Consider the following 23085-nt stretch of genomic DNA (forward strand, 5'->3'; position numbering starts at 1 on the left):
GGATCCTGTTAACGAAATCTTGGACATCACTGTCGATCTCTCCGCATTCTGGGCATGGTCTTGCTTCTATTTGCCTATGGATCAGTTGGACTTCTTCTTCTCTTCCGTCTTCTTCTTCATCATCTTCTCCTTCGTCCTCATCTTCTTCTTGTTCATCCTCTGCTTTATTGAATCTCTCTCGTTTTTCTCCTAGCTCCGAGTTGTCGTTCGTCCTCGAATCTAGGGGCGTTTGGATTTAGCTGGCTACCATATTGAGAATGTGACAACGGCGCGTTCCTTTCCCCGTTGCGACCACCATTTGCCTCCTTCTTCCATTTGTCTTCTAAATATTGCTTGGTCTCCTGATGTAGCTCCTCCATAGTTTGTATCGTCGCCTCTATGTATGGTTTCCCATCGTCTCGGTCCCAAACACTACATGGCTTGTCATCCTTTCGGTCATGATTTTGGATTGCCTCCTTCCATTTCCCCTTCTTCAGCTCATCGAAGTACTGCTGGGTTTCTGGGTGTCGATCATCCCCATTTCTACGGTATTCCTCCGTGTAATGCCTTCGGTTATTCTTATTTCTTCGGTGGTATGGCTGAGTTTCGCTCCTTCCATTCCGATATCCACGGTATCCCGTTTCGTCATGGAATTTAACATGCTTCGTTTGCCAGTTGCCTTCCGCAAATCCTCCTCCGTGATTCCATTGTCGGGGTCTCCATCCTGGATCATACATCCTCTTGGGTTCTGGATCGGTACTCGTTCCTTGACTTCTAGTACTGATGGTTCTAGTTTCCGTCTGCCTCTCGACGTTATTTATCTGTTGCTCTCTAGGACTGGGTTGCCTCTGGTTAGAGTGATACGTGGTCTGATCTAATTGACGTAACAGAGCTTCCGCTTGTACTGCAGTCTGAATATTCGACGCAATCATCATCCGCTGGACCTCAAATGGTAACTGCTTCCCGATAGCGCTAATGAGTTCTGTCTCACTTACCGGATTGTCTAATTCCCGCATCTTATGAAATTGGGATACGAAATACTCCGAATATTTAGTTGGGGACGATGTTGAATAACGCCTAGAATACAACTCCAACCTAAGATCTTGCTGTTCTTGGATACTCCAGAATTTTTGCAAAAACGCCTGTCGGAATCCCATGAAATCCTCGAATGTGTATAAGAAGGCCCTGAACCACATTGCCGGTGCTCCGTCCAAAAACTTCTCTACAGTTCGTAATTGCCGCTCCGCCGGAATTTTATTTTCACTAATATAGTGATCTCGCGGATGAAGCCTTTAGTGGTTATATGTCCTCGAGCGTCGTATCTAGGTGGTTTGTCGTCTGACATTTTGATGACGTGGACCACAGATGTCGGAAGGGCATTTGATGATGATGACGATCCGTCTCCTACTTCAAACTTAAGTCCGGTCGTATCGGCTTGTGGCATGCCTTCCTTTTTATGAAAGCCCTGATTGTCTGGGGTCTCGAACTCTCGGTACTGGAGATGGAAGTCCTGAAGTGACCCTGGCTGTTCTAACCGGGCCTTGACTTGTTCCAGATCCTTTCTAATTTCTTCAAGCCTTTCGGTATTACTGTCGGACATTTGCTTGGACACTGAATTCTGCCCCGTGTGGACCTTAAATTGTTCCACTATTCTGACCTCTGTGTCAGCGATCGTCTGGCTTTGTTCCGCTAACCCATCAGTCTTTCTGAACAATGCTATATTTGCCTCCTCACACTGTGTGAGTCTACGGCTACGATCTTCCGAATTCGTCTTTATATCCTGAATTTCATTTCTGAGACCGGCTACTAGTACTAGGGTACGAACAGTTTCACCTCGTAACTCATCGATTCCCTTTTCGTGCCTGTCCAAAGTATTTGCAGTATGTGCACCTTTATTTTCCACGTGGCTTCGGATGATATCGTTTTCCTTGCGACATTCACCCCTCACCTCTTCGATGTGCGCCTTTAAATCTTCGCGGTCGACCAACCTCTGAGCTGAAATCTCCTGAATACTGGCCTTTAATTTCTCCTTAATTTCATTACGTTCTAGTAACGCCTCATCCCTGAATCGGTCAACCTTTTCATTGACACTAATAATGCAAGAGTCGATATGCCCTTTCAATTCGTCCTTAGCGACATGACACGCCTCTTGGACTTGGGTCATTTGGTCCCGTAATTCCTGTCCCAGTGAAATACTGGCGGCATGAACCTCAGCTATTTGTTCAGTGAGTTTCATTTTATTAATTTCACACGCAGCCTGTATCATATCGACTTTATTCTCCAAAGAAACGCTAGCTGCCTGCACCTTGTCCACTTTAATTTCTAATGAACTATTAGCGGCATTTATTTGTTCCGTCAGTTCCTGTCTATTAGCCTCAATTTTACGCTCTAGTGAAACACTCGCGGCCTGAATTATAGATGTCAGTTCCTGTTTAGTAGAAACATTAGCGGCCTGAATTTGTTCCGTAGTTATAGCCAAAACTCGCATTAAATCTTCCAAAGTGAGAGCTTTCACCTCTCCCTGTCCTTCTAACTGTTCATCTTGGGGATGCTCCCCACCTTCGTCTGACATTATATCAAATGAGAAAAGAGGGCCGATCAGCCTCTCATCCTATCGCACACGATTACGACAATTTTGGGTCTTGGCCCTATCATACGGTTATATCCTCGTTAATAATTTCTAAAATTTTAAATTTCCAAATTCAAAACCAAAACAATATTTTTCGCTTTCACATAGCGAATTATTATATAACGTAATTCAAATATGCATATTAATTGCCATCACGTGCTTATTATGCCTGAATTATATATCATCAGTCACTCCAGACTATGACAACAACAACAACAATCGATAATACCACGATGAAAAACTTGAAGTCACCTGTCTTGAAATAATTTACATTTAACTTACACAGTTCCATTATCTTTTTATTAATACTTGAATCTGGTTCTCAGTCACATTTTTACCAAATACAGTATTCCTAATAAATTTTGCCTATATAAAATTCCTGCCCATGGATAGTTACATTTATGTGGAGTCTCACTAGATCACAATAAATTTTAATTTCATAGAATAGGGAATTATTATTTTAATGAGTCTTTATAGCAATAAACTACTCTTGTATAATTATCAAGTCTAGCCCCGTTCGAAACTAACCTTACTTTAACATGATTTACTACTTGACATATCAAAAACCACTATTTAACTTAACCGTGATGCGGTCAAAATTTAATTAAATATCCCGATTGGGTTTACATTTAAGTTAAACAACTGGGCCTCTTTATAATGAAATCGGGCACTGAGCTGCTCGCTAATGATATCGTCGCTAATACAACAAAAAGTTCAGATTATTTTTTTATATATAAAAAAACATAAAGTCACCCATTGCTCAAACATGATGCAATAGGCCCTTTTACGTTGGGCGCCATTATGCACCCGCCCACCTCCTGAGTCCCAGACTAGCATTTATCTCAGGGGTGATCAGTTCGAAAACGATAAAAAGAAATTAATAAAGAAAATCACAAAAAATATATATCGGCGCATCAAATGAACACAGGGATGAACGGGGCATGAAAATTTAAGGTTACGGGGAACGACTCATTCATGGATACAAATTTTTGACTCCACAATAGGACTGGGAAGTGACAACTTAAATTCCATGGGCATACTGGACTAACTACAATGAAAAGATATGGAAGCTGTTTCCTATTGAAATTGCAATGAGGAGCAATTTATTCACTTATTTTGCATACTACACATGATGACAAATTTACATTGGGACACTTTAATCCTGAAAAATAAATGACATAATACTTGGATTTTTCCTCACTACTCTGGTAGTGTAAAACATCTGGTGAATTCGCCCCAATTGGTTACTGGGGATCGAATTCACATCCGTATGATTGGACGTTTCACCGCTGGAGATCTTCTTTCGGGGACGAAGGCACGACAGTAACTTTTTACTGTCGTCTCCTCGTTCCGTTTGGACATGAGACACTTCCGGTATGTACATTCTGGTGAGCCGGACACCCACCGTAGAAAATGTTATCGCCTCGAAAAAACGGGAATTTATAATACGGACAAACTCTAGCCTATTATTTCCAGATTCACAAACACACCAGGTAGAGTTCATTAACTCAAAAGCTACTTTAATATTTTCACTTGTCAATACGACAAGACGTACGGAAAGGTTCATTACTATGCTCTGACCATGAAAACATGTGCCGTCCGTGGGTTATTTACGTATCTACTGCTAACAATCTCCCCGTGAAAACCCAACATCTGGTTCAGAGCAGTTCGACACAGGATGACTGTCCCTAGCATATCCTCCTATTATTATTAGATAATATCATTACCATTCTTTATCTGATCATTATCATATTCTTTGACTACCATCAATTAATTTATTATTATCATTAATTTCAATTATAATCCTGTATTTGATTATTATCATTTGTCATCCGGGATGATTATATGCCAACCCTTGCCGACGTTTCAAACGAAGAGTCGTTCTTCCTCCTAATTTATCCGCACAATATAATGATCAGCTTCCTCATAAATATTTTTATTATTATTATTATTATTATTATTATTATTATTATTATTATTATTATTATTATTATAATTATTATTATTATTATTATTATTATTATGATATTCGTAACAATGAATCATCGCCCATTAAATATCTTAATTTCCTTTCATCATAATTATTATTCTCAAATTACTATTGCAAGTTCTTTATCTTCTGCTCCTTCAACTTTTCATTATTATTATTATTATTATTATTAGTATTATTATTATTAATAGTGGAAATCGTGATTATCGTAACCCGTAATCATCCTTGCTATAATACTTCAACTTCTCGCTCTTATTATTTTCATCAAAAAAAATTAAGAATAAAAAAAGTAGCTTCATTGGTTATTCTTCTTCTCCTTCTTCAAATATTTTATTTATTATTATTATTATTAGTTAAAAATCTCAAATCTTTCATTTCATCTCCCAACATCATTATTATGTCCAAAATATAAAAAAAGTAAATTCTTCAAAAACAAAAAAAAGTAGCTTAGTTTTTACTTAATATTATTATTAATTAAAAAAATTAATTTCGCCTGTTACACGGTAGTCCACTCTTAATATGTTTAACGCATAACCCCTTTTACGATTCCGATTTATCTTGGCACTAAGCACTTGATTTAAGACAAGATTCACTTGGAGTATGATTATTGTTATTATTATTATTAAAAATGGAAAGATGATATTTTAATATCCACTCTTTAGAATTTAGTCACATATGTTAAATCCCGTTATGAACCACTAAGATCTGCTTTATATCGGTCGGGACAACACGGTATTCGGGACCGTACCTTCAACTTCGTACTGCCGTTAATTTTATATGGGGACACCTGTCCTCCCAAGACACATCTCACAACCTATGGCACATCGCGGCTGGGCAAATACCTCCAATGCCGGCGATTGCTAAACTATTCCTTCAAATTTGAAGTCCATTTCCTTTCATCGGAACTCTTCAAACATTTAATTCATAAAATAATCCTCGGTGCGTGGATTCTACCACTAATAACACCGGCATATGCATTTATATCATCTTAGGCCTTGAGATTCATCTATTTCATCATTACAAACAATACGGCTCAATTTATTTCACGCCGGATATTCGTCCCTCATGACTTCCAACTCTAAATATGGGCTCAAATCATTCTGGGCTTTTAACATATCGTGATCATTCTAATTCACGTGCCTATATCGCTTTTAAACACAATTTTAATGGTTAAATTAAAGTCCAAAAACGTAAAATCAAAAATTTACGTAAAATCAAATGACTACGCGAATGAAAGTCTTTAACGCTACATGTCATCTCCACTTTGATTATTATATTTGCACTGGCTAACTCGCGAAGCACCGTCATTATTATTATTATACTTTAACTTGCACACGCCCAAATATTATTATTATTATTTTACTTTCCTTTGTCGACTCACAAACATGATTATTATTAGTATTTTAATGACCTTCCGTACGCAACACAAATCTTCCATACTCTGGCTCTTTCATAATCTGGCTGTCTAATAGAAATTATTCCTAATTAAAATACAAATGATCACCGCAGTGAATGAAATTCAAATAAATGGGTTAGCACAAAAAAAAGAATTTAACTCTTGAAATGAACTTAATTCAAAGTATTACAAACAGCATGCATTAATTGAAAGAAATATATCCCATATTTACATTATATACAACAAACAAATACTCAAATTAATTAATCTAACCCATTATTACGTTAATATAAATTAATTCGTCCGTCTAACAAAAAAAATCATGGACTCGGGAAGCGGACCATGTTAAGTAACCATAATTAATTTACACTGAACCCCGTTTAGTCGCGATAACATTCCCCAATATCAAAATTGTGTCCTCATTCCTATGTAGAATTCCATTGTCTCGTAGCGGAGGAGATATAGGCCTTACGGCCCCATGGTGATCTACTCGTCCATCATGCCGCACAATACAAATTTAACACCATAAAACACTTCTGGGTGACTACCCATGATTAATACCTTATTACACTATTTTACACAGGAATACTAATAACAAAAAAAACACTTATAGGTGCTCCTAGACCCCTGACACTCGCACAATATAATCTTCATATACGCCCGAAACACACGTCGTGGCACATTACGACGAAATGTCGTTCATTTGAACCGGCGCGTATCGCGTCTTCAATCGGCACTTCCTGGTTTATTTCTAAGCCGTCTTGATAATCGCCTAGCTCCTATGGTTCCCTGCTCGGATAGTTATTCACCGTCTATCTTGAGGTGTTTACTTCAGGCTCCGCACACTGCCTTCCAAAGGTACTATCGGCGTTCCGTTAGTTATTTATTATTTAATCACATGACATTGATTAAATTCAACATACAGTTGTACTGATTAGTTACACTCGGTACTATGGATAATTTCACTGTTCGTATTCATTCTCCTAATAATTCACGCACTTTCAGCTTTAACTGACTTCGAATGCGTCCCGAGGTACTGACTTACAGAGTCAACGTGTCAGAGTCTCAACTACTCCATTACGACTGACACGACTGGTGACCGATAACGACTGGTGACTGGTAAGAACTGAGTGATGTGAGGTCCGCTACTGGACTTTTATGGACGATATCGTTTCCCGCCGGGGTCATCCGCGGTCAGTTCCTGGAGAGGGGGGTTGGTTATCCTAAATCGGCATATGCAGGTGGATTTGGATCTCTTGCTTTATCCTACTTAATACACTGGCGATACACATTCATGTGTCGTATTCTGAACTCCTATCGTTCGGTGATCATGGAAATATCACTTAATTTCTGTCCTCCACCTTTCGCGCGCTAACTCGGCGTCCCTGATGGCGTGCTCATCTCGACCAATGGCGAGATAGCGTGGGTCATTTCCACGAATTCATTACTTTAATTTATTACGATTACAATTATTCAACATGGGAACGATATCACAAAAATCCCCTCTATTCAATTATGTGGTTGGAATAATTTAATTATTGTTATCGGAGAAGCTAACTGGAGTTCACTCTGAGTTTTTCTTATGCTGGTTTATCTGCGGGCCTGTGATATATTTTCTCATTGGTCAACACCGCTTCGGTTAGTTTGAAATCTCTTCCTTGTAACGTTGACAACACCAAATGCCTCGTGCGTGGAAAAACTGGCACGTCACATTCTCGGTATTGGTGATACATCTACTCGCCCTTGGTCCGAAATATATACTCTTTCACTTCCTCGAAGTCATTATTCTGTTGTTGTGAGCTCTAGATTTAATCCTCTTATCTTTTGACCAGGAAACCTTTTCCCCTTAATGACAAGCTTACTGTGGCGTCTGACAGTCGCGATATGTCTAGGTTATGTTGAAACTCTACCGTCCACACAAAACTGACACTGTATTTCATTTAATATTTCTATATATCTGTATTTCTCATATCAAAATCAAATCATGAAACTAGGGCCTATCTCATCAGGGTACAGTATGGGACATAGGGTATACATAGCAGTCGTTTGAATCCCACCCAATGCTTGGTACCCTGTTTTTAATGGTTACTTGTAAGGACAGTCCCTTTCAGGAATACACTAATATACTGTAATAACAAGCAGTTAACGGGAAACAGTTATCGTAATCCCTTATTTATTTTCTTTCATTGCATAGCAGTTCGTACGATAGTATTTGGTCTAGTAATAGCGTAGGAAAAATGGTAAGGATAGAGAGAAGGTGCGTTATTTATTTTTGTTATTACCTACTTGCTCGGAATTAGACTTATTATTTTATTGTTTAATGCCCAAAACATGTTAGTTCTTCACTACATTAAGTATAACGTAAATGACCTTGTCTTTGAATCCTATACAGTAATTGAAAACAAAGCAAAGACACCTCCGTATAGGGCAAGAAGGCCCTTGGAGGAGTGGAAGGTAAAGGCTTCCACCATTGTAAAGGCTTCCACCATCGGCACGTGATGGGGTAGAGTGGTTAGCTCTACGCCTGGCCGACTTTGCTGCCAGGAATTAACCTGGCACTCATTTTTGGTGTAGGCTGAGTGAACCTCAGGGCCATATGCACCTTCGGAAGTGGAAGTCTCGTTTCTTAAATTTTCCGACTTTCTGTCGGGGATTCGAACCCACGTCCTTCCGGGCGAACCGAGCACGCCTTTACCGCCTCGGCCAGGCAGCCCTATACAGTAATTGATGGCAATAGGAAGATAACGGGGATTGTTGTGTTTAGTGAACATATGTTGATTTATCGACGGCCTTACCACTGGAATAATAGCTCAGGATGTAAAACGGATAAATAGTGTCAAATATTGTATTTGGGGTTCGAATTCATATCTCTACCTTCTTTGTGTGTTCAACGTGGTTATTATTACGTTCAGCATTACTAACTGTCGCAATCCCTTGGAGGAGTGCGATAACTGATGCTTTGTGAAATAAGAATATCTCACCGCTGTCAGTTAACGACTGCTGACGATATTTTTACAGCAATCGGAATACACATTTTCACGTGAAATCCGAACCACCCGCGAGCTCGTCTAATAACTCATATAAAGGCGTTCTGTTTCTATTGTCACTTGGAGTATGCGAGGAACGGAAGAAAGAGACGAGCAATACATTGCTTGCTCTCGGCAACCTCTTCCCAAACATCAAGGGCTAGATCCCAAAAGTTATCTTGGGATCTTGCGGCAGAGTCAGGCCAGTTCTCCCTCATGACGTGCTTTTTCTCTCTATGCTTACCTAAGCTATTAATGGACCAAATACTATCGTACGTACTGCTATACAGAGAAATAAAACGAAATAAGGGTATCACGATATTGTTACCCGTTAATGCAGTTAGTGTATTCCAAAAAGTGACTGTGCTTACAATTTGTTCTAGTTAGCAATAAAAAATGGGGTAAAGGGCATTGGGTGAATTAGAACCACTGCAGTCTATACCCTACTGCCCGTACACAGCGTCTTGACTAACTAAGCTACTACATCGTTCTATCGGAGCAGGAACCTCCACTTAGCGGTGAGGTATGTTATTAAGTGATTGAATTGAATGAGTGAGCGAAACTCTCTCCCAAGTTGGTGGTAACCGGTGACTGGGAGAGAGGATATACATTTACAGGAACACAGTCCAATCATTCATTCATTCATTCATTCATTCATTTAATGCTCTCTCCCCAGTTGGTGGCTATCTGTGACTGGGTGAGAAGAGTGTTTATTCATTCATTTATTCATATACAAACGCAATTTAATTATGAAGTCATTCATTCACCAATTCATGTAGAAATTCATTCTCTCATTCATTCATTCATTCAATTCATTCAAAATGTATTTTGTAATTCTAGGATAACTCCATAAAGGCTAGTAAGCACTAATACGACTTAGGGAGAGTAAGATACATGTTTTTCCTAGACTATATAACATTGCTAACGTCTAGGACAAAAATAAGTACAACTTAAAGAAGAAAACTACAATTTAGAAATTAGATGAAATACCGTATTTAATAATATTAATTGTAATGTTTAATGTAGTAATAGGTAAACAGTAATAAGGAAAAGAATGTTGTATCAAAACACATTTTAGATTACAATCAATGATTATTCCCTGCCCAGTCTCGGGTGATTCGAAACTGGGAGATGGGAGTATATTCTGTTCTTATTAACTGGTTTATTGGGAAGATAGCAACTCCTTTACCTTCTAGAAACAATTTCTAACGTTATTTGTTGTTCATGTGCTATGCGTCGATCTAGAAATCGGATCTCAGAGATGTCTACGAGCCAGACACTATGTATGTCTCCATTTCATGGCCAGTTTTGTACAGGTTTACCCTATTTGGTGGGTATCTAATGTGGCGGGTTCTTCGATTTTAGCTAACGGCAGGATTTTGTGCGGTTGAGTGGACCTAGATAAAAATTCGCATTATTTTTAAAAGCAGTGTAAGGAATATTTACTTTCTGTTTATTTGGGATTGTTATTAATGTTAGGATTTTTATGGCGATTATTGTTATAAGTTAATACATTTATTATTAAATTCCTAATACAGTTGTAATTGTTTTATAGGTTGGATTTTCCTTACAGTATTTCCTGGTAACTTGATATTGTATTTGTTTGATGCATTTGTTAACCTAGGTTTAGTGTAGGCTAAGTGAAGGCTTCGTACAACATGGTACAACATAACGGAAAGTATTCACATTATTAAGGCAATGATGAATGCACAGGTATTCATAAAATTTTAAGTCGGAAATGATGAAATGTATTTACATTTCCTGATACGCTAAAATCTATCATGAAGGTTTCAGTTCTTGAGTTGAATTCCAAATAGTGATTTTTACGAATTGCATTGCTATATATAGTTGACATAGTGGGTGTGAATAGAGGAATTTAAAGAAGTGCGCCTTCTCAGCCTGAAAGGTTAAATTTCTTCCACTATTGACCTTATGGGAAACATGAAATTTTAAATGTGTCAGGAATTCATAACGATTATTTCCACCATTTATCATTTTGTAGAGAATGGTCACTGCATCGTACTTCTTTTGTATCTGTGGGCTGCTCGATTTGAGATTTATTATTTAACTGCAGTAGTTATAATTATCCTTATACTCATTGTAAATTTATAACAATTTTCTTTGTTTCGAATAGTTTCTCTTAGTTAATGACCTACAGTAAATTTAAACTAATCCTAAGGGGAAAATAATCTAAACCTTTCTACAGACTGAGTATGTAGTAGTTAAATTAACGAGTAATGCGCTGTTGACTTTTAGATTAATTAAACATTTGTTTAACGATTAATAAGACACTTAAATATCCCTAAATTGTATTTCAGAACTACATTTGTATCTGTATTACTCCAAAACATATGCCATTTATAACTGTGGTACTATATTAAGAGTTGTATGTGTTTAACAGGTACCAACATGCTGCTCTTGTCACGTCCAAGGATATGCATTCAACTTTCCTCCTCGCAATCCAACTCCACCTGAGTCTTCTGCTAAGCGAGAAGAGTTTCCTGGAGTAGATTTCGCCACTTCTGACGACAGAACACATCTCAAGCCGGTACCCCCGAGACAAGAAACGCCTGCAGGGTTTAACAACTTCCACAATACATTCAAGGACAATAGTTTTCACAAGGATCGTGGAGTTGGGAGTTTCCATAGTTCATTTGAAGATAATGGAGGATTCAGCCAGACATTCCAGGACACGAACTTCGGGCAAGTGGCTGGCGGAGTTGGTTTCCAAAACACATTTGATGATTTCCGTCAGCCATTTGATGGTGGTGCCAGCAGTTCTTTTCAGGAGACTACGCTGTTCCACGGCCAGGACCAGGATTTACGAGGACCTGTCCCACAGCCTCCACAAAGAGTTTCAAAACCTGTTAAGCAGCAACCTTTCCAGCGCCAAGGATTCCGTCGACCTACCACTGATCACTTGGTGCCGCCAATTGGATCACTTCCTCTGGCTCATGAGGACGACTTTCCACCGTTCACTGGTAACCAGATTCGTCGCAGCCGCAACCAGACGGTTCTAACCTCCAGGCAAGTGTCCAGTTTAGAGATTGGGGATGGGAAAGGAGAAAATAGGGTACATAAACCAGACTGAAAGTAGACATTGTACTGCTAGACTGTCAAATCTTTTAAACGACAAATTTCATGGGTACACAATGCAATATTTTTTAAATGTCTCGTCAACTACTATCGATCTTACGAGACGTATAATACGTAGATTTTCATTCGAGCTAAAATTCCTTCTATTATTCAGTATGCAACTTTTGTGAATTATTTTAGCTCCAATATCATCCTCTGTTGTTATGTACAAGTATAGCTAAGTCTGCTTCAAATCTCACTGCCTTGAAAACATTCACACTTTTCTATGGACATCCTAAGCACTTCCACAACTCAACTCTATATTTATAACTACCACTGTGACTTCTTTTCTTCTCTTACCTTGGAAGCATTAAAACTCGAGTCTACACGTTGTTTTCTGTACCTAGTTTGCTAGTTGCTTTACGTCGCACCGACACAGATAGGTCTCATGGCGACGATGAGACAGGGAAGGGCTAGGAGTGGGAAGGAAGCGGCCGTGGCCTTAATTAAGGTACAGCCCCAGCATTTTCCTGGTGTGAAAATGGGAAACCACGGAAAACCATCTTCAGGGCTGCCGACAGTGGGGTTCAAACCTACTATCTCCCGAATACTGGATACTGGCCACACTTAAGCAACTGCAGCTATCGAGCTCGGTCCTTCACTTTTTTTATCTTGTTGACTTAGTTTATTATTCTACTAGGTAACCTAACCTCCTCCGTTCAGTTTACATGACCTTTCCACCGAAGCTGGTTCATACACACATGTAGATGCAATCATTCCAAACTTAGCCTATTTCATGTGTCTTCAATGCTCTCCATCCTGCTTGTATTTGCAGTCAATTTTGCCTCTTTTCAATTTTTTTATTTCTGTCCTATGAATTAGATATCCCGAGTATACCAAATTTCCACTCCTATGTATCAAAGTCAACTTATGAATAGAACAACATAGAGTTGATTTCTTTTTTGGAGTTCACAATCTTCTTATAAAATACAGTTAATAGCAATTACGAACTGATTGCCTTAGCTTTGCTATACCTCTGTTCAAATTACCCGGAAGAATACTTATATTAATTACTTGAAATGGCGCAAATGTTTTAATTTGACATTTAGTTTCAAATGTTTCTCCAAACTGGCACTACTTTAGTCTTGCAAGTGGTGTATTTACATATCATACTTGCTGCACATTTTTCCAAAATTCCATGATATTACGAGTAGATTCCAGTTTTCAACGCAGTCTACCATTATTAGTCCTCAGAATTTGCCGAGATGCTTACTAAATTTTCACCCAACGGAGCACAAGTCCGCCATTTTATACTTCTCAGTTGAACAGTAAGAGTGCAACAACTTTTAACCTAGAACATATTCACTAATCAACTCTCCCTGAAACTTGATTTTCAACGTGCCTTCGATCCCCTAAAATAACCTAGACTCCATCCCCTTCTTTCTTTCTTTCTTTCTTTCTTTCTGTCTTTTTTCTTTCTTCATTTATTGTGAACATAACCGACCATAAGCCCCAACTACAAAGCTCACGACCTTTGTTTCATTTTATGACATCAGTGAGGAAAAAAACAGGGTTAAAACACATGAAACATTAAATAATTCTGCTAAAACATCGCAATATAAGGTGATATTGCAAAATGAGTTATACTACTTTTACCAAATCTTTTAAAATATTAAAATACGATATTATTCAGGAATAACATTTACAAAGTTTGCACATTTATCTGTCCCGATTAAATCATACTGAGAATACAGCGTTACACGAATAATTAAATATAGCTTCAATCACACTGAAAATGTCAACATATGGATGAATATGGCACTGTCGTAAAATTTCCCGGTTCTATTAATTGTGGAGTTCTTATTAATTCAGATTTAGTCTTTGAAATAAAGAAGATATTTTAGGATGTCTTACTTTCTGTGGTGGATAGACAAAGATTGACCACAACATATTTGAATTAATTTTAAAATATTATTTTGTACAGGAAATAACGCTTTTTGTAATTTCCTCAGTAGCACATGCCATTTACACCATCTTTCGTGAGCATATAATCTATGAATCCCTGTAATTTTATATGTCATGAATTTTAGAAACTTGTTTTAAACACTGTCGACAAGAATTATGTTCTATGTGGTCATACGGTTCCAAATAATTGAGCCATTCTAAATTCCGGTAATAGCAAATTAGTTAAATACAGTTAGAAATGTCTTTGGGAGAAACGACAACGAATTCTTTATAATAAAGCATTCGTCATTCGTTTTCTGATCGTTAAATCTCAAGTCTTCATAGAATGTTATTCCTAAATACGTCTTCGGCTTGATGGAAGTTAATCTATTATAAGCCACCGTATAGTAATACTATTAATCTCCCGTTTATTTAAATGCCGCAGTTAAACATATTAAAAGATAACTTATTTTATTCGTTTCATTCTAAAAGAGAATCTATATCATTGATGACACACGAAAACAGGTTTTAAGAGCTCGTATATTTGAATGTATCAGGCAAAGCTGAGAATTTCGGACATTATGCTATATATCAGTAGGGGAGAATTGGGCAAAATGTTCACTTCAAGAAAAAAGAAATGCCACAGCTGCTATGCTAATCTCGATTTCTCTCTCAAACATTGCAATTGAGAATACATTTTCCTCCAATTTTAATATACTGATAAGAAATTGTTGTTTAATTTAATATTATTATTATTGATATTATTAGTTCACTTTTTCTGAAGTATAGAATTTTCTAAATGCGTGAATAACAAATACTTTAACCCCAGTCCATGTATGAGTGATGTGGTCCCCCAGGAACAGTTTATTCTTCTGAATGAATAATCATGAAATCATCAACAACCATCAATAATCTGTATTTATGGCTGTCACCCTGGTGGCAGATTCCCTATCCATAGTTTATGTGGTTTTTACTTAAAGGATTTCAAACAGTATGGACATTTATTGAATATTTCCCTTGATAAATTATTCCAGTAATTAAGTTTTCCTCCAATTTGTCCTCTTGATTTCCAGATTTATCTTCATGTTATGATCTTCCTGAAATTTAAAAGCTCCGCTAAAGCTTATTCGTTTGCTAATGTCATTTCATGCCATGTCTCCACTGACAGTTCGGATCATACCGCTTAGTCGAGCAGCCCGTCCTTGAGCGAAACCACAACTAATTCCTAATAATAAAGCGTAAGTTTTCAGAGCATTATTCATCATTCGTCATTCATGTCCTTATTCGCAAGTTTTTCCATCAACTGTCGTAACTTTTTCGTAAAAATATGCTCTCTTGTCGGGAATTCCCCAGAACAAATTGTGCTACTTTTCTTTGGATCATGTACAGTTCTCGTGTCTAGTAATCCGCCTGTGGGTTTCCATACACGGAAACCATACTCTTATTGGGGTCTTACCATTGACTTATGCGCCCTCACCTTGACATCCCTACTACGACCTCTAAATATCTTTATAAACATCTGAAGAAATCTGTAACCTTTATTTTCAACCTTGTTAATGTGATTACCCCAATGAAGATCTTTCCTTATATTAATTTCGAAGTAATTGCAGTGATCTTCGTGAGGTAGGCCTACTTTCACCCCATCAACACAGTAATGAAAACTCAGAAGACTTCTCCTCTTAGTGAATTTTCATCCCATTTACGATCATATCATTGCTGTCCACCTCACAACATTATCGAGGTCTTTCTTGCAGACTCTCACTATCCTGCAACTTATACTACTCTATACAGTATAACATCATCTGCAAAAAGCCTTTGATTCCAATTCTTTACTCATATATATAACATAAAGGTCCAAAAATAGTGCCTTGTGGGAACCCACGCGTAATCGTTATAGAATCAGAAAATGCTTCACCTAATTTAATTTTCTGATTTCTTTTTCCTAGAAATGTAGCCACCCATTCAACCACTGTTTTGTCTGGTCCAGTAGCCATCATTTTCGTCAGTAATATCCCATGGTCTAGCCCCAGGGGCTCTAAACTTTGGAGCGTGGATTGACGACCACTAGCTGAGTCCTGGCATTGCTTCCACTTACTTTTGCCAGGCTCCTCACTTTCATGTATCATGTCCGATCTCCCTTGGTCAACGTTTGTTCTTTTTCGACCCCGACGGTATTACGTATGGAGGCCTAGGCAGCCTTTCATTTTCACGCCCTTCGTGACCCTTGTATTCCTTTGGCCGATATCTTCATTTTTCAAAGTACCGATCCCTTCCATTTTTCCCTCTGATTAGTGTTTTATACAGGATGGTTGCCTAGTTGCACTTTCGCTTAAAACAATGAACACGACCACCACCCATGATCTACGCTAATAAAACTGGCTCTATAGCGATAGAGTTCATTTAACTCCTGAATCTAAATCATATTTAGCTGGAATTAAAAAAGCGCATAGTGTAATCAGAAAGCTTTCCAGGAGCTTACGTGCAACACATCTCAAGCTGACTGGCCTGTAATTATCTGCTCCATGTTTCTCAGTCTTTCCTTAGTACACTGGGGCTGCTATAACAACTCTCCATTCATGTGATATACGTCCCTTCATACAACCAATAATCAAATACGTATTTAAGATTCGACACTCTATCACAACCCATTGCCTTTATCATATTCCGAGAAATCTCACCAATCCCAACTGCTTTTACAGCTTTCAACTTTTGTATATTTTCGTGATGACTTCTATAGACTATCATTGGGAAATTTCAGTACCTCACTAGGATTAGTCACCTCCAATTCCTGGATATTACCGTTATATCCAACTATTTTTACAAACTGCTGACCGAATACTTACGCAATTTATAAGTCTTCTCATGTCCACTCCCATTGTTAATGATAACAGGAATGTCCTTCCTGTAAAGTGTTTCTACCATGAAGTACCCGTACATACCCTTCCATTTTACCCTCAAATCCATATGACAGCTAATAATGTTTGCAAACATGTCGTTCTTAGCTGACTGTTTTGCTAACTTCAGTTTCACAGTAAATTCCATCAATCTCTCCTTACTTCCACAACCATTCCTATTTCTCTCTAATCTGCACCTCCTTTTAAAAATATTTCTCTGTTATAAAATAGTGAGTATTTTACTTACCACATTTAAAGCTATGTGACTGCTAACACACGTCTCAACAATTGCTTTAAATCCAACACATAGCCTGTTTTCATTTTTATTAAACATTTTCCCACTGGTTATAATTACATTTTTAAACTGCCCCATGCCTATCTAATCAATATTATTGGTACATATCTCCTAATGGAAATTCTCTCCGACGTAATTTAGACAACAAGCGTAATGAAGAGATTACATATTAATTGTAGGGAATTAAGGGTACTTACCAAGTTCACTGGAATGTCAGCTCCATTCGATGAGATTTCTTCACGAATAGATCAGAAACAGCTTGTGTAAAATTTTCATGAACATCTTTCCGATGCACTAAACTTGTCATTGTCCAATTCCGCCGCTAACAGGTTAGCATGCTGGTCTTTGGTCCAAATACGTCCGGGTTCGATTTTCGCCCGACACAAGTATTTTAACCTTCATTGGTTAATTCCTCTGTCTCAGAGATCTATTGTTTGTATTTAACATTTGATTTCATCCTAAATAGGGCTCCATCCTCATAGACGCGCAGGTCTCTCAATGGCTTCAAAACGAAAGACTTGCACCAGCGTTTCTCCAGAGGTCACATACCATTATTATTATTATTATTATTATTATTATTATTATTATTATTATTATTATTTAGTATTACTTTTTAAAAATCTGCTTTACGTCGCACCGACACAAATAGGTCGTATGTCGACGATGGGATAGGAAAGGGATATGAGTGAGGAGGAAGCGGCCGTGGCCTTAATTAAGGTAGGCCCCACAGCCACAGCATTTGCATGGTGGGAAAGTGGGAAACCACGGAAAACCATATTTAGGGCTGCCGACAGTGGGGTTCGAATCTACTGTCTCCCGAATGTGAGCTCACAGCTGCGCGACTATAACTTTGGTGTCAATATAAGGAAATATCTTCATTGGGGTAATCGCATCAACAAGCTTGTAAATAAGGGTTACATATCTCTAATATACTGTATATATGTTATAAGGTGATTTAGGGCGTATCGCAAGGTTGTAAAAGAGAGGGCCTATAAGTCACGTAAAACCCCAGTTAGGGTACGGTTCCAGTGTCCGGAACTCTCACCAGGATTTCTTGATTTGGAAACTGGAAAGAATCCAAAGGAAACCAGCACGATTTGTTCTTGGAGACTTCTGACAAAATAGTAATGTTATGAAAATGTTGCAAACTTGTGCTGTGGACACGTGGGAGAAAGCACACTAGCTGCTCGACTAAAGGTATGTTTGGGATGTCAGTGGAAAGATGGCGTGGAATGCCATTAGTAGATGAATAAGCTTGAACGAAGTTTTTAAAAGTAGGAATAAAGGTAAGTTAAGGGTGTATTCTGCCCGAAGGCAGTTCCGAAACTTCGCAGCGGTGTGCCTGAGCCAGAGTTTACGTACGGTAGTGTGGCCAGTTCCTTTCCGCCAGTTCCTCGTCCAACAGCGTGTGGTAACCCATCCAAATCTTGACCACGCCCAGTGTTGCTTAACTTCGCAGATCCCAGGGATCCGGTGTTTCAGCACGGCTAGAATAGATGAAGAATAAGTTACAGAGCACAAATTGGGGAAAATATTTAATTATAGGTAGAGGCATTAGGGATAGAAATAATTTACCAAGAGAAATTTTTGATAAATTTCCAACATTTTTTAAATAATTTAAGAAAATACTAGGTAAACAATTGAGAGGAATTCTGCCACAAAGTGCGACAGTCCTCAGACCTATGTGCAGATCAGTGGTAAATACAGGGAAATGCCTATAATTCTCACGCTAACTATCCTGAAGTTTTGCTATAAACCTTGAAGTTCCGGAGTGAGCATCCCGTTGTTTTGTTCATTTCATGACTTTCTGAAATTTTCTGAAAGTCAGTCCTGTAACACAATCGCAAGATCCACTAGTATAAAACTGGCATTTGAAAACAAAAAAACAAAAACTTTAAAGCAGAACAGCCCTGTTATGGTAGGAACGACAGTTGACCCCAATCTTCTTCGATGCCCTTCAACCGTTACAAAGGTATATTCCCTATTTTCCCTACTAGTGAAGAATGTTAGGAGCTAGATTACTGCTTTTCAGTGTAGTGGAGGAGTTGAGTGCGCATACCACATTACAAGACAGGGGAAGACCTTCCGGCACCGCAGAAATTTGTGATAGAGACAGCCAACGAGTAGCCAAGAAGTTAGTTTTTCATGTTAGTTGGAATAAGATTTAAAATCTCAATGATTTTTTCCAAGATTAAGGCATTTAATGAGAAATATGTTTTAAATCTAAAGTGGTGTACTTGAAAATTTACCACTGGTTGTACGTAGATAAACCGGGCCCACAGTCTAGGAGTAGTGTGCCTACCTCTTACCCTGAGACCCCGGGTTCGATTCTCAATCATATCAGGGATTTTTACCTGAGTCTGAGGGATGGATTGAGGTCCACTCAGCCTTGACGGTGAGATAGCAGCCACGGTTTAGAAAGCCAACAATGACGGCCGAGAGGATACGTCATGCTGACTATACGATACTCGTAATCTGCGGACCTTCAGGCTGAGCAGCGGTCGCTTAGTAGGCCAAGGCTCTTTGGGGCTGTTGCGGAATGGGGTTTGGTTTGGGAGATTTGTCTGCACTTTATTGAAATAATTATAACAATTGAGCTATGCTGCTATTCCCTATCCTAAAGGGGTACGGTGGTCCTCCTAGATAGTTACGCCCTCTCTCAGACTAAGGAAATTTGAAGCGGTGATTTGAGGTGCGGTGAAGGTGAGGGAGTGCGGTGGCGGCCGTGTCCTATAAAAGGATCTGTCTCAGCTTGGGACTTAATAAAGAAGAGTGGAAAACCACGGAAAACGATTCTCTGGACGGTCCACGGTGCAGAACAGCCCCTCCGCCTCCCGAATGCAGGCTGCAAGACTAGTAAAACTAGCCGCTGTTAAACCGGATGATGTGAGTAACTGTTCTTTGCTCATTGCGGAGGAGTAGGAAGGGAATATCCATTGTAGAAGTGGAAGATTTGCTTCTATGGCAAAACACTGTTTTAATCAATTACCCGGTCTAGAAATCCAAGAATAACGACCGAGAGGACTTGTCATGCTGACCACACGACACCTCGTAATCTGCAGGCCTTTGGGCTGTATAGCGGTCGCTTGGTAGGCTATGGACCTTCGGAGCTATTATGACATGGGGTTTGGTTTGGTTTTATTAATGAATTAGAAAAAAAACTATGCAATAGATAAAATAACAATTGTATGCATTTGCTACTTTTATAATGTTATTCTTGCAGGCCTGAAGAGGATCTAGAGTTCGGAGCTTCGCAACGTCGACCTAATCCTCACATCATCACCTCTGACCTCATCCGGAGTACAACGACGACGACCACTTCAACAACACTACGACCTAAAGCTAAAACAACCGCAGCAGTACCTGCAGTCAGCACAGACCCTTCCCATCGCAGAGTCAACTACAACTACCATCCCATCATAGACTTCTTCAAGAATCAAGAGCCCAACAAGCTGGAGGCAAGACAGGGACAGGAATGGACGCCTATCATAGGGAACAGTCAGCCAAGGGCAGCTTCCAGTACCGAATAGCTGTGATATATTGGACGTATGAATGTACGGATGAGCTTATCTTAGATTATTAGGGTGGCTGAACACCATTCTGCAGGTCATTGCATAGCACAGGGCCGACCCTGATTGAGGTCACTGAATAATAATTCAGGATTTGGTGGTTGCAAGAAACCAGCCGGGTAGGGTGGGATTCTGTTGTGTTCGTTTTTCCTGTGATGACCCTGTATTCGTTGAAATGGAAGTTTTGATTTCATACGATGAAAGTATGAATATTATCATATAACTGAATAACTACACATAATGAGCAGTATGTAAAATGCTATAAATTATGTGTGGCATGAACACTAATGCCTAAAGGAGAACCTTTCAAGAATCAAATGAAATTTTCTTTAAGAACGAGATATACATTTACGCCGTTTTCTTTCACCATCGGCATGAATGTCTATTGAACTTCAACAGAAAATGCAAAAATATATTTATCAAAAAGACATAGTTAAATTGCCTAAAACATTTTTCAAACGTATAGGGCAAGTAAGATTTTAGTGAATATGAAATACATCGATGTTCAGGTAAACAACAAAATTAAATCCTATACAAATGAATAATTATATTTTTAAAAATTCCATAAAGTGATATAAGTACTATAATTTCAAATTGTTACGAATCTGTAACTTTTTATATATTGTAGATTATTTCAGGACACGGGGCGTCGCTATTTAATTTTTCACAACATGAAGTTTCTGTTCTGTGCTCACCCGGCAAGCTGCGTTAAGTCGTTCACTTGGCCAGCAGCACATCTCCTTTATAGTGATAGAACTCTGACATAAGAGGAATGCTATGGAGATTGGCTGTTTGTTGCAAGAGAGAATTGAGTTAAGTGTAGAGTATCAAACAGTATATTAAACAGAATATGAACTAATACACTTAGCATGAAATGCCAGGAATATCTTATCTTGAAGATCATCAAGTGGTAATTACTGCACGCAGTATGCAAAGTTATTGCCAGGTGGAACTGAAAATTTAGGTCTAAGAATTGTGAAGAATGTCTTTGTTGTTTTGATCGTATATGGCAAATAACGAATTATTTGTGATTCAAAGCTCTAGATTCAGTAGGTACATCTATGCTTGACAAGACAGTTACGAGAAGAAGAGAAGTGACTGGTAACCGTAGTCCACTGAATAGAGTCAAAACAAAGGCTCAAGAATTAATCTGTTTAGATATTTTAAAAAATGTTCATAATCAAGTGATCTAATTACCTATTAGGACCCTAAGAACGATAACGGAATGAACCACAAGTGTACCAACACCATCATAGAAGAACTGACCAACATCTGCATTTTAAAGGTATTTACACTCTATATCCCATATTTTCATGCAAGTTAAACTGAATCACTTAACTAACGTAATAATTGGAAGTGCATGTCTGAAATCACTCGTTTAGTAGCCTAATGTACTATTCTACCTAGATCTGTTTACAGTACTTAATTCGAACAATACTATTTTGAAATTCACTCGAGCAATTGTTGGTATTTACATTTTGAAATCACATAAAAATATTTTTTTCGAGTTCAATCTCGGAAAGTTATACAAAACTATTTCGCTATGAAGGCAATTGTTAAATTCTAATGGAATATCACTAGTTCAGAAAACGTCCCGGATAGAAAGTTGCACGTGAAAAATATAATACTAGACTTCTCCATACATGAACAAGTAGAAAAGTACTCAAAAATTGAATCCGAATCCCGAGGTATGAATCCGAAATCCAGGAGAATTTGTATTCGAGTTCTGAGATGGTGTTCATTATTAGAGCTCCCTTTTTTTGAATGATCGGTTTAAAGAAAGCTCTCGTCTGATAATAATATTGGTCATTAAAGTTTTAATTTAGAGTATGATATGATTATCTCCTTGACTGTTATTGAGTAGATAACTCAGCTGTTAAAATGTTTACTGGTGCGAGTATTGAGAATTAAATTGGAGAGGACTTGTGTGTTTTTTGTATAATAAGGTGCCAAATAAGTTTACCTCTGGGGTGCTGAACGATAACGACTGACTGCGGCAAGTGATGAGAGAAAATCATTTCCTTTCTGCCTGTGGGATTGTGTTCACTCCCAGTATGCTTAGAGAAGGAGCTTTTCAGATTAGTTGTGGGCAAAGAATTCTAATTAGAACACTTCTATTCTTTGGTCATGAACTTAGAGAATCTGCTCCATGATACCAGGCATACTATTTTTGGCAGCATCACTCAGGTACAGTCATACTGATTCATTGATATTCTGAAAAGAAAGTTTGGTGTACATCTCTCCATAGTTTAAACGATGATTCATGTGATATTAAAATATTACATTGT

The 23085-nt window shown here is 38.3% G+C and overlaps 1 protein-coding gene across 1 annotated transcript in view; it reads left to right on the plus strand.

The window, feature by feature from the left end:
- The window catches only part of NT1 (Neurotrophin 1), an 86177-nt gene extending 65419 nt beyond the window's left edge, over window positions 1-20758 (plus strand). Inside the window, exons 8-9 of the mRNA XM_068226826.1 lie at window positions 11422-12047; window positions 20452-20758. Coding sequence (XP_068082927.1) covers window positions 11422-12047; window positions 20452-20758 — 933 coding nt within the window. The remainder of the gene's footprint in view (window positions 1-11421; window positions 12048-20451) is intronic.
- Window positions 20759-23085: the final 2327 nt, after the last annotated feature.

The sequence above is a fragment of the Anabrus simplex genome, chromosome 1 (genome assembly GCF_040414725.1).
Source record: "Anabrus simplex isolate iqAnaSimp1 chromosome 1, ASM4041472v1, whole genome shotgun sequence".
NCBI classification, from domain to species: Eukaryota; Metazoa; Arthropoda; class Insecta; order Orthoptera; family Tettigoniidae; genus Anabrus; species Anabrus simplex.